Source organism: Taurulus bubalis, assembly GCF_910589615.1.
Source record: "Taurulus bubalis genome assembly, chromosome: 4".
NCBI classification, from domain to species: Eukaryota; Metazoa; Chordata; class Actinopteri; order Perciformes; family Cottidae; genus Taurulus; species Taurulus bubalis.
The window spans coordinates 9,301,125-9,313,688 of record NC_136592.1 but is presented as its reverse complement, the minus strand read 5'-3'; the positions used below and the strand labels follow the sequence as shown (position 1 = coordinate 9,313,688).

Below are 12,564 nucleotides of genomic sequence, written 5' to 3'. Positions count from 1 at the left end.
CAATGATAAACGTTTGACATTAGTTCTTACAACCTTTAAAGGATACAACAAAAATACTTTTAACAAACTGGGAGATCCTTATGCTATCCATTTAAATACGCTGAACTTTAAGGATTAACAATAAAATCCGACTAAAATATTGTTTTTACTCACGTTAACAAACCGCTGTTCGTCTGTCCATGTAGCCAAAAGCTAAAGAAAGGCAATAAGGAGCAGCTTGCTCTGCTTTTAAACCGCGGCTTCCTTCGTCCGCCTGCCTGCCTCCCCTGAAACCCTGATAGCTGCCTGAAATATTGCATTTTATATCACCGAATCGCGATTAATATTGCATTATCTGCATTTAAAAATTCATTTTTTATAAATGCAGCGGAAAGGGTCAATGCTGGAAGGATAGAGTGAATAGAAATATGTGTGTGTGGGGGTAAAGGTCGCACTGTGTTCCTTTTTAGATAAATACATCTACTTTATTATTTTCTTTAATCTCTCCATCTCTCTCTATTCTCTCTCTATTATCTCTCTCTCTCTCTCTCTCTCTCTCTCTCTCTCTCTCTCTCTCTCTCTCTCTCTCAAGACGAGCCGCGTTGGTGCTGTTAAGTTATTCTGACTCTGCTGTGAAACTTCATTAGATGTTGATTGTCAGGCCTGTTTCAACACAGCAAAAGGCGTAACTTCGTCTTAGTTAAGGATTCCGGACGTACACATCCATGTTGCATTGAACAGCTGTTCCGCTGTCATCCAGCTCATAGGTGTGCAGACATTCAAATAGATGGGCAACTAAAACAACCACATATGTCCCATTTGAATCATTGATTATAATTGCACTTCTAAGATCAAGTAACTTGCTCTGTTGTGCCATTCCTAATTAAATTAGCTCAAAGACTGTGGTGTTATTATTATTATTAATATTAATATTAATATTAATATTGTTGTTGTTATTGTTGGGTTGACGTTATCATTATTGATATCCATATACATTGTGTTTAAATTATCCTCCTTCATTTTAAATATGGCACAAAAAAAATGTATTAAATGTACAAGAAGAAAACATCAATTTCAGTTTTAAAAATGTGACAATGCAGTATTTTTCAACTGACTATGCTTCATTTTTATTTGGTGTGTCTCCCACATGCCCTAAACCATCTAAGACAATCTGTAACGACACCCAGGCATTATATTTTTGATTAATGGACGCTTCGTCTCGATTGTAAAAAATGCAAGAGAATTATAATGATTTAAAATCATAACAAAACTGACATGTAAAATGATATTACGTCTCAATTTATAGCGAGTGTGTGTGGCCACAATAACACGTTTAAGCACTCCGCCACTATTTATAACACCTAACATAATTATGCTCAGCGTGGGCCCAATCACAACCAGAAATGCTTCGTTTTCTTTCTTCAATTTATTATAAGATTGCTGGAACACACCTCCCTGTTGAATTTTGGCTTACAGGATGAATAGTACCAATGAAAGTAAGAGGACAACAGAGGAGAGTGGAGGAGCTGTGACAGAGGGAAGGAGACAGTGGGACATTTTCCATGATGCACAGGTCGCCCGCAGTTTTGTAAACATACTTGTGCACAAAGTAAAAATATTACTTACACAACGTTTCCGTAACAATTAACACGACAAACAACGTGGTGATCTCGACGTGAAAACAGGCATTTAACAGTGACTTACACCATCCACAAAATGAGGTCTACCAGCAGACAGCTCTACTGTACGCAGTGATTCTTTTCCCGATGCATAGACATAGAGGGTTTGCTCTGCAAACTGAAACACATGATGGAAAACGTGTTGTTGTTGTTGTTGTTGTTGTTGTTTCATTCTGATCTCTCCTTGATGAAGCGGACAAGGCGTTCGTGCTCTCTCTCTCTCTCTCTCTCTCTCTCTCTCTCTCTCTCTCTCTCTTGGATCTGTTTGAAACTACTCCTTGTGATGTCAATGGTGTCGAGAGACTCTATTTAATTCATTTCCAAAAACACAGGAGCTCACCTCTGATACGTGGCAACGTGTCTGTTTGTACAAAACTTTTTCGACACAACCGATCCATAAACCTAAAGGCTCTTTTATGTGCAAATTCAAAATAAATATATCTCTAGATGTGACAGCCTATCGAGGCCAACTTACTGCCCGTGAATTAGGGTTTTCATGCAGGCCTACACATATTTATTATTATTTTTTCGTTCGCCATAAAAGTGTGCAACTAAATTTGAGTTCATAGCAGCCTCCGAATAAGAATAAATGAACACATGAATAAATTAACGAATTCATGAATTATTCTATAACAACAACGACAAAAAAAATAATAAAACCCAAAATAAAACACAGTTCAACAATCAATGAGGTAATTCGTAAATGGCTATACTTCAAATAATAGGCCTATTAGGAGAAAAATAACTCGCTATAGTATCAAGCAAATTACCTCTTTCCACGTGTGTTAAAAGGCAATGTCGACGTCGCTAAACTTTCCCCTCAGTGACAACGGAGCGAAACTTGTGTAATCTGTTATTTGCATACTTCACATTCACCGATAACGTGAAAATAAACAAGATATATGAAGCCTCGTCAAATGGGCATCTAAAGCCCACTGCGCGTGTAAAATCGCTGGAGACAAAAGACTGAAAATGGTGTCTTTGTGTCCCTTGGTCCCCAAATTCAGTCACACAACTTTTTTTTTTGTTTTTTTGTTTAGTTTTTTCCCCCTTTTAATTTGCTTTGCCCATCAGTGAGATGCGGAAAATTTCAACCGCTTCTGCTTCTGTCTTTGGTTGCAAAACCACACTCGCACCACGTTTTTTTTCAGGTCCAACTTCTCAGCGATAGCTGCTATTTTCTCGGACGACGGCCGAGGCTGAACGGCGAAGTAAGCCTCCAAAGACCGCTTTTCCGGGGCCGCTATCGAGGTCCTCTTACGTTTCTTTTCCCCTCCATTGAAAATGTCTGGTTTGTTCATTTTCTCCCTCTGGGCCCCCTCGGCCTCCTCCAGCCAGGCCTGGAGGATGGGTTTGAGCGCAATCATGTTGTTGTGGGAGAGAGTTAAAGACTCGAATCGACAAATTGTACTTTGGCTCAGTGATCCCACGCCGGGGATTTTGAGATTAGCCAGAGCACCGCCCACGTCCGCCTGGGTCACCCCCAGCTTGATCCTCCGCTGCTTGAAGCGCTCCGCGAAAGCCTCCAGCTCCCTTGGGTCTGTGTCCGAGTCATTGATGGAGGGGAGTCCGGCGTTAGTGAGTCCTGGGCCGCCTTGACACCCTCCATGATGGCCCGGTAAGAGCCCGTGGTGGGTGAGAGGAGAGTTCATGCTCATAGCCTGGTGGGAGAGGTGACTCAAGCCGTGCATGTGTGAGTGCGGATGGGCAGAGGACGCGGAGATAAGCCCTCCGCCGCCGCCAACGCCGCCTCCTCCGCCGCCGTCGTGCGCCCCGGACATCAGGGCGAGGGACGGCGAGGTGATGTGGTCCATGATGTCCTGGTGCTCCTGGTTCTGCTGGTGGTGGTGGTGGTGATGGTGATGGTGGTGGTGGGCCAGTGGCACAGTGGAGTTGGACGCGCATGGCACCGTGCTCATCGTGTGGTAGGTGGCGTCGGGCTTGTACGGGTGCGTCTTGCCCTGGGACACGGCGATGTCCACGGCAGCCAAAGCCTCCGCGCGAGCCAGCAGGGTCTCATCCAGGCTCGCAAATATGTTGTTTTGGAGCTGCGCGGGGCGGTAAGCAAAGGGGAGAAGAGGATTGGGGGGATTCAGGGGTGCGAAATGAGCAAGAACGAGAAGAGAAAAGAGAAAAGAACAACATAAATAAATGTGCCTGCCAGTCGGGACTTTTGACACACAGCCGGAGCAGACAAGCGACAAGTCATCCAAATTATAAGAAAAACAGTAAACACAGGCTTCGCGTGAGCATGCTTTTTAAAAAGAACACTCTTCCGAGTGATTGCCGCGGAACACATGAAAATTAAAAACCTAAAGTGCGCGTCTTGGCTGAATGTGCCTTGGAGCTCGCCTCGTTATTACGCGCAGACAGCGTTCAGCGCTACATGCAGTAAAAAGGACAAAGTTGTGCGGGTGTAATTTACCTGTGGAGTTTGTAGACAGGCTCTCCTTATAGCTTCCGAGCTGGAATGCAAAGTGGTGTACTTGTGCTCGGGTAAAGAGGGATGCATGGCGAAGTGCGGCTGTTTGCTGTTCATGGACATCATCTTGGCGAGCTTCTCCAATTAAAGTGCACGGGAAGAAGGGGGGGGGACTGCTACAAGAGCAGGAAAATAGTCATAGATACACAGCGATCCCTTTGCCTATCCAGTAATGATGCGCTGTAGTGCGCCGAGTGCAGCCTTGAGCCCGGAGATCACAGAGATGCCTGCAGTCTCTCAGACGCACTTATCTGTCTACTGTTTCCCACTGCTGGGGATGAGAGAGGCTCTTACACCTGAGCGCCTCAGATCTCGTCAAAGCCCGTGCTCGGCCGCTCTCGCGAGACATAAACGCTGCCAGAACACTGGTGAGCAGAGCAGGGCTGACGGGTAAAAACTGCTCACAGGCCAGGCTGTACACATCTGGAGACGAGACGCCTAGTAGGAGGGTTCACTCCACTCCATCCAGCCACCGTATACTGCGCCGGTCCCAAAGCCTTTAGACCAGAATATTTACTTGGAAACTATTTACTTACTATCACTTATTTTTTGCTGCCATGTATGCTTTATACTGATGTGAATAGCAGCTGATTTTAGGACGTTGTTATAATATAGAATAATTGGTTTATAAGCACTATCATTCATATATGTGATACATGTTTAATCTACAGCAATGGCAAGCAATATTATGAGTCGGAATTACATCTATACTTGCATTTCATAGACTTTGAGTTGTTCACAACAATGGCACGTGTGTAAATGTGCAGGTTGCAGGCTTTGTCCCGTCTGTCTCTCTCACGTCTTAACCCTTGGAAGTAATGAGACCGCCTCTCATCATTAACGCCCGTCATCGCCAGATGAGCACTAAACAAATTGATTTAATACACCGCCTTAACCTTGTACACTGTCTTTACCTAAATTAATTAATCCCAATGAATTAACACTTCATTTATTCGAACCACAACGACTAGCCAATTAAAATTGCATGCAGCGATTAGAGGTATGTGAAATATACATGATATCGTTAAATTTGCATGATAAATAAGGCGCTTAGCGCCATAATGGAATTACTTTGCGTGTGGGGTCTCTAATGCGTGTCGTTACAGGCTACAACATGCTCTTACCCGCGTTAACAGGCCACGCGTTTTCGTCTTTTTAAGTGCAAGAAATTAATAATTGTTATAGTTTAATGTGATGGAAATCAGAAAAAGTGGCGTGGAAAACCGAAAAATGACTAAATGTTGATCCCGAATTCCATTAGAAATCACAATATGGGGAATACCAGACCAAGATATGAAGGCCATGAAAGGTCCCCAAAGAGGGAGTTATTAGGTGAGCTGAATCATGTGATCAAACATGTATAATGTGATCAAAAATGTATAAATCAATGCAGAAAAACACAAACGAACAAAAGTGGCACATGGTTTCTCCTTGCATTACTACTTTATTTCCAAACAAACTCTTACACTGCAATATTTATTTCAAAATACCAGTTTTCCATAAACTATCATATTTTGCCTTAATTTAATACAACACAACAGACAAAATGACAATAACTTACACGGGACCATCACGTTTTTACAAATTCATTCTGGAGGAACGTGGAGCTCATGTTTCGGCCCGCGTGTGGTTTGTGAAGCCCGACCCCAAAACACACTACAGTTGACGGCAGGTTCTCATTTCAAAACCTTCACATGAGCTTTGAAAGTTTCGTGGGACTGTTTGTGTTAAAGGGACTGTGAGACTTCCTCTTTGTCGGCTGGCTGATGTTCAGTGTGTGTCTGTCTCTTGGTGTGTTCACAGGTTTACCAGTGCAGCTGGGGGACGAGGCGGAAGGGGAGGAGTTAACGTTATTGTGGTCCTGGCTCGCTGGACTGAGAGCGCCGGAGGAACCGGCCTTATTCTCTTCCAAGGAATCAAACAGCAAATCAAAGGACAGTTCGTCCGTCTGAAGGGGCCCGCAGTCAGGAACACTGCTCCAGCTCTCTTTACCCGACTCCGGCGCACTTTCCTCTACCGAGCCTTTCGGAGCCTCTTTGTTGGTAGGCGGCGAGTGCTTCTTCTGGTCACGATGTTCACCACCACGACTCGGCGAGACATCGGGGCATGTTGGTTTCTTTGGGACCAGTGTACTGTCCAAGTCTGCAGAAGCAAGGGAGAGCTGTGATCCCCGGCTACTGGAGCTCTCGCCATCCAACATCATGGAGTCCAACTCTGAGATTTTGTCCAGGAAAGCCGCATCCATGGACGCCTCGCTGGACATATGGAAACCACCGGACTCGTCGCCTTCAACGGCTGTGGCTGCGGCTTCTTCAACCGAGACGTCGTCACTTGGACCCGGACACGACTCGTCATTAGATTTGGAACTGTGCCAATCAACCCAGAAGACAGACTTTGAGGGTTCCTCGTCAGTATCGGTATCCCCTTTGTGGACCTTGTCGGGCATGCCAAATTGGTTCTCCTCAGTGGTGCTGTTGCTCTCGTCGGGGCTAGGAAATTCTTCAAAATCCAGCTTCCTCAGATAAGACGCTGGTTTAAATGCAACTTTCTTTTCACGGACGCCAGGGCTCCTCAGAGTCAGCGATCGGAAAGCAGAGGACGGCGTGGTGGGCAAAGGGTCGGACAGGGTGCTTTCCAAGGCCCCACTTTTCTGCTCTCCAGTCAGATTCTTATTAGATTCTTTGGGATCCGCAGATGACACGAGCATCAAACTGTGATTTCGACCTTCCACCACTGGATTGCTGAGGATCGACTCCCTCTCATTGTCACTCAGGCTTCTCATCATCATGTTGATTTTGTGTTGCTGTGTGATTTCCAACTCAGCCTTGCCGTCCCTGCACGCTTCCTGCTCGTCAACGGCCCTCTTCTCAGACTTTCTGACCCGAGACTCCAGGTCTTCAATGTACTGGTCGCTGTGCTCCAGAGCCCTCTTCAAGTGGTCCACGTCACGCTCATACTGCTGGATTTTAGCTTCCAGCACTGCCACTGTGCAACGACCAAACCTGGGGACAGATCATGTTGTGTCTTTAAGTTGTCCTAGGATCATCATGATAGAAACGCCTAATATAAATTTTGCTTCCACTTTTTATTTTAAAATAGTGTAGCATCGGGCAGCTTAGACAACTGTCCGTCTTGCCGGCATAATATCTCAAGCAACCGTTTCAGATTTTTTCCATTCTACGGCTGGCTTTGTGGATTTGGACCTGATCATGGTTAAACATGTAATAGTGAATTTCCTCACTGCTCCCAAAGCCAAAAACAGGAAAGCTATCTGTAACAGTTAATTTAGTCTGTATAGTTACCCATGATGGTGGCTCAGAAGTATGTGTCCCTTTCAAACCGAATGAGTAAAAAATGATATTGAAATAAAAACATTCATGTTTTAAGAATGAAAGATACTTACTTCTGAGGAGACCTGCTTGACACCTCTGCTTTCAATCTCATATTCTCCTGTACAAGGTCGACATTTTGAGATCGTAATGCCTTATTTGCCTGAGGATGGTAAAGTAACACATTTGCAGAACGTTACAAATGACTCCCACAAAAAGGTAGCAACAAAAATGTGACAAGCATAGTAATTATGGTAATGACAGAAGCATCACATGAATGTTACTGCATTTTGTCTTAATTTGTTGTCTTTTCCTGTTTATTACTGGAGTACTTATGAAATAAAAGAGAATACACTCGTCAACCATGGCCGACCACCCGGCAATCCCTGCAGGAAAAAACGCGACTGAAAGTGGAGTCGAGAGGAGGAGGAGAGCCGCGGGGGAAGTGAAGCTAACACAGCGAGGACCTAAGGCCGTTCCTTCCACCACCAGGGTGGCTTCTGTGATGTTTTGCATGTGTAACAAATGCGCTACAACTGCATTTTGTTGTGCAACCCTGTGTTGCACAATGGCAACAAATTGTCCTCGTATCAAATAAGCTTATAAAGCTTCATCAGTGTCAGGATCAAGTAAGTGAGGAAAAAGGGCCTTATTCCTTTATATAATATGATGACTCAGCATGACAACCACATTTTGTATTAGTATATAGTATTCTGCGTTGAGGATAAAATACAATAGACGTAATATCAATGCAATGTATTGATTAGCACAGGTTACATACCTCCTTTAGCTTAACCGTGTCCTGCTTTACTTTGTCACAAACATCGGTGGCAGCCCGCAGCTTGTTCGTCCATTCTTCCAGGACACAAGGGTCAACATTGTTGTCTTCCGTTAGCACTGCATTCATGCTGCAGGGATCCAGAGCGGTCTTCAGCTGGGACTCCAGACTTTGATTTTTTGTTTTCAGCTCCTCGTTTTCTCCGATGAACCCTTCAATTTCCTCCTGTCAGAGAGAAACAGTGTGAAACCTAAAACAGGGTTTAACAATAAAACACTTTTTTGCCAACTCAAAAGCTGGACACTGTAATCTAGAACATTAATGAAATGCTTTTAGAAAACCTGACACATTCAGTTGAGGCAAATCTGCATCAGTGATTGGTGGCTGCAATCGAAAGTCCCACCCAGTAGCCATGTTGTTGTGTTGATAAACCTTGTGAGGAGTCTGCTTAAGAGCATCAACCTGATTGTTTCTGCTGTGAAAACAAGGTGAACCCATACCTCATACTCCCGCAAAAGCAGTTGTCCTCTGGTTTTTCTCAGGCATTTCCTCGCGGAAGGACTATCATATTGATCGCTCTCATTTGTGCCTCCTATAACAGAATCACAGCATTAACAGACTCGACTACAAAATGCATATTAAAGTTTTGTCACTCAGCTTTGATGAAGGTGCAACCATAGAGCTGCTGCCCAAAAACAAAGTTTTCATATCATTAAATGAACTGATCCATTACAGGTTCAGGCGGCAGAAGTGCAACCTTTTTGGGGGTGGTGTCAAATAACTTCTGAAGGAAACATTCTCATAAATGACTCCGATCATCCAAGGCTTCAGCCCATTAGCCACGGCGAACATGTTTGCATATCAGTGTCGACCTGTATGACTCTACAGCGTGATCCCAGAGGATCAGCTAAACAAGGGAGAAATTAAACCATGGATGATCAACATTGTCAAAAAAAAAAATCATCCTAAAACACTGCATGCAGGAGCAAAAAGTCAATGTGTGCTACAAGCAAACAAGCACCCGGATGTTATTAATACCTAGCTAACCACCTCCCCGAGTCTCTGCGATTTCTTCATCTCCCAAAACTTAACTTAAAAAATATATATATTCACTTGCAAAAAGCTTCCCTGACATCAATGTATTTCCAAACAACAAGGTGGTTCAACCTGGCTTCACTCCTCAGTCACAGTGCCTGGTCCACATGGACTGTTAGCAGAACAAGCAAACCAGTCTCACTGGCCTCAGTGGCGGGCCATGAATTTTCTACCTGCGCTTCAGTGGACCAGCTTTTCTCAAGTTTACTAAACTGAAGTGACAGAGTCCCAAACTTTACCAACAGGCCTCATTTAACACGATATCACGACGACTCAACTGCAGGCACTCGGAGCCTCGCGATACCGCTCCTCTCCTCTCCAGTCCCGTCTCGTTGTCCTCTTCGTGTGGAGCTACTCACCGAGGATTTCCCTGCAGGGGTTCTCCGCTGTGATGGGGACTCTGCAGGTGGGACACTGGCTCGCTTTTTTCAACCACATTTCCATGCAGGATGAGCAGAACACGTGGTGGTTGGCACAAATGACCGGCTGCCTGACCTGCACGGAGAGACACAAGCAACAGATGACGACTCAACCGCGGCGACGAGGCGCTTTACCGCTAGGAAACACGGTTTGGGTTACGGTAAGTTAGCTAACGGCAGCTGCACAATCGCCTAACCCGGGCACGTTAACAACGGCAGGGTTACTAAGGCAGCGGTCCGCGCCGTGCTTAGGCGTCATCTTTGTTTCACGGTTTAAAAAAAAGGGAAGAAAGTTACCTTTCCGAGACATATCTGGCAGGAAATCGGCAAAGTCAGAGAAAGGGTGGATGTCTGGATGTTGAGGGCCATGCTTTTTGAGGAAATACACAGCGCGCGCGCACACACAACAAACTTCAACCCACCGTGGAGATATAAATTTCCCACCAGTCCCCGCTGCAACGCGCGCCGAGTCTCAAAACTACGGAAAGCCCAAAAGGCCTAAAAGGCTGTGAAGGATTCATTCGCCCATGATTTAAACCCGTAGTTAACAGTGGGCCTCTGCCACCTGTGAAACAAAGGTTGAGTGGACACAATGAAGAAGAAACTACTACTACCAGTAACATTCATGCTGAATTATAGTATTACCACGTTTTAGCAAAAATATCGCCTAAAAATATTGACATGCAGCAACATTAGCATTCATTTGGAGTCGTTTGTTATGTGGTTACACGATTTTGGTCTCTACCAATTTCCAGACAAATATCTTTGCCTTTAGCGTGTAAAATAATGTTACTCGGCTGTCTCCACTAGCTAACGTCAGGTTAAACTGAACCGTACTGTATATTTACAGGCCATATAACCAAAACAGTCAGCCAAAAAAAGCAACAAAAAAAAAGCAGAAAAAAAACGAATGAATAGCTAATGTATAGTCATTTGAAGCCTATTATTAAAACAGCTGCCAATATGAAGGGACATGAATTAGGCCTAGTTATTTTTAATGTATGTGCTGTGCATTTGTGTTGGTATGAGAAGTAAAGGCACTGTTAAGAAAACTATGAGAAACTATTCAAAATTAACTTGAAGGTGCAATGTGTTAGATCTGGCCAGAATTTTAAAACATAAAATACAAGAACAAACAGAATGTGAAGAAGTGGTTACAGTGTTGACGTTGTGGTTTTTTTGGTTGCAGAGATATTTACTGAAAGGAGCGTGCCAAACAACTGGCCCCGGTCCTTCACTTTAGCGTCCAGTCTGCTGTCAGTCCAACATGAGAGGATGAATAAAGCAGCCCTAAGGGCTTGTCAGTCACCTTGAGGTACACTATTGTGTACATTTTGATAGTTGGTTTATTGAATTATTTCCAAAGTGGCAGAAACAAGAAAACAACTCATATTTTGTCTCATCCTCCCCGTCACCAGGAAACTACCTCGCCAGGAGGAAAGCGGGCAGCAGCTCCAGGAAACAGACCTGGAGTCAGCGGCTAGCTGCAGCAACCATAACGTCAGCATTCAGTAAAAGGAGTCCCAGCTGGCGGCCGCTGCGGGGGCAGTCCCCTGGGATCAGGCTCCGAGCGCTGGGGTTTTGGGCTGGCTGAATTGGAGTTGCTACAGCTCCTCTGACTGAAGGTCAGACTCCAGTAGCTGCCGTGCGCTCTCCTCCTTTCAAAGTAATGTCAGTCCGCTGGGTGGCCTGGAGGGAATCTTTTTTAAATTGTTTTCTCATTTCTGCCACTTTGGATTTATTATAAGATTTGTTTGTATTATTTTGACCAGCTCTGAGTTCAATAGTTTTAATTGAATTTTGCGTTTTCTTGCCCTGCTGTTATTTAGTAGTGGGGTTTTTCTTTTTTAAATAACTGATGACTAAATTTAGATTGTATGGACCCAGTAGTGGAGGTACAATGCTTAGCTCTATTCATTCCGAGCATGTTGCCAGATCGTACATTTCATATTTTAACTGTAAGTCCAAGGTCTATAGACCTTTTCATTGCCAAAGGTCTACCTTTTCAAACTTATCTTAACTTGGTAAAGTTAACGTTTCTTTATTTTCAGTATCGAGGAATAACATGAAAGTTTGAAGTTTATATTTACCTTCCTCAACTGATGTTTAATTTTAATTATCCGACACTTTCAAATAGCAAACATCAACAACAATCCAGAGCAAAAGTCAACTCATGGGTTTGATGGCAAGACAGCTGTATTCCACATGAATATCTGTGAAGCAGCCATGGATGCTGGAATCGAGGTGTGATTTGCATGCCACAGATTATACTGGAAAATAAATGTTAAAATTAAACTAGGGTAGGAATGATATTGATAAAAGAGTTTCTAAAGGTTTAATGTGTTAAAAATAAATAGTATACTTGCAGATATACAGCAGCATACAGATACTTTCTATTTTGGTTAGAATTAGCTTGTAAACCAATATAGCTCTTCTTCGAGTAAAATCCTTTGTTTTATTTACAGTGAAGTTCTGGCAAAACTTAAAGCAGACATGGCTTTACTGAGTTGGTCTCACTTTTAAAAAAACAAACTAGGTTGCTATAGGTCAATGGGGTCCAAATAACAACTGACAAGTAGTTTCATGCTTTGGTTTCTCATATTTTTTGTTTTGGGGTTTTTTCTTATGAGATGAATCACAGCAAAACCTACAGGGACTATACTGTCAATTGTATTGTAATATCAAATAGCAAAATGTCTTCTTCAAAATATTGACATCACTGCAATATGACAAATCCTTACTTGGATGAGCTCATCCATTCATTTAAAGCATGCCCGTAATGAAGATTGCAATGTAATATTTA

The 12,564-nt window shown here is 43.7% G+C and overlaps 2 protein-coding genes across 2 annotated transcripts; both read right to left on the bottom strand.

The window, feature by feature from the left end:
- Positions 1-2,728: 2,728 nt before the first annotated feature.
- On the bottom strand, positions 2,729-4,206 carry pou4f1 (POU class 4 homeobox 1; the record flags this gene model as incomplete). Its single annotated transcript, XM_079216687.1, has 2 exons — positions 2,729-3,706; positions 4,084-4,206. The coding sequence occupies 2 exons, from the start codon at positions 4,204-4,206 to the stop codon at positions 2,729-2,731; spliced, it is 1,101 nt and encodes a 366-aa protein (XP_079072813.1).
- Positions 4,207-5,813: 1,607 nt separating this feature from the next.
- On the bottom strand, positions 5,814-10,130 carry obi1 (ORC ubiquitin ligase 1; the record flags this gene model as incomplete). Its single annotated transcript, XM_079216685.1, has 6 exons — positions 5,814-7,142; positions 7,544-7,632; positions 8,251-8,472; positions 8,748-8,839; positions 9,702-9,837; positions 10,059-10,130. The coding sequence occupies 6 exons, from the start codon at positions 10,128-10,130 to the stop codon at positions 5,831-5,833; spliced, it is 1,923 nt and encodes a 640-aa protein (XP_079072811.1). The 3' UTR covers positions 5,814-5,830.
- Between the last annotated feature and the right edge of the window lie 2,434 nt (positions 10,131-12,564).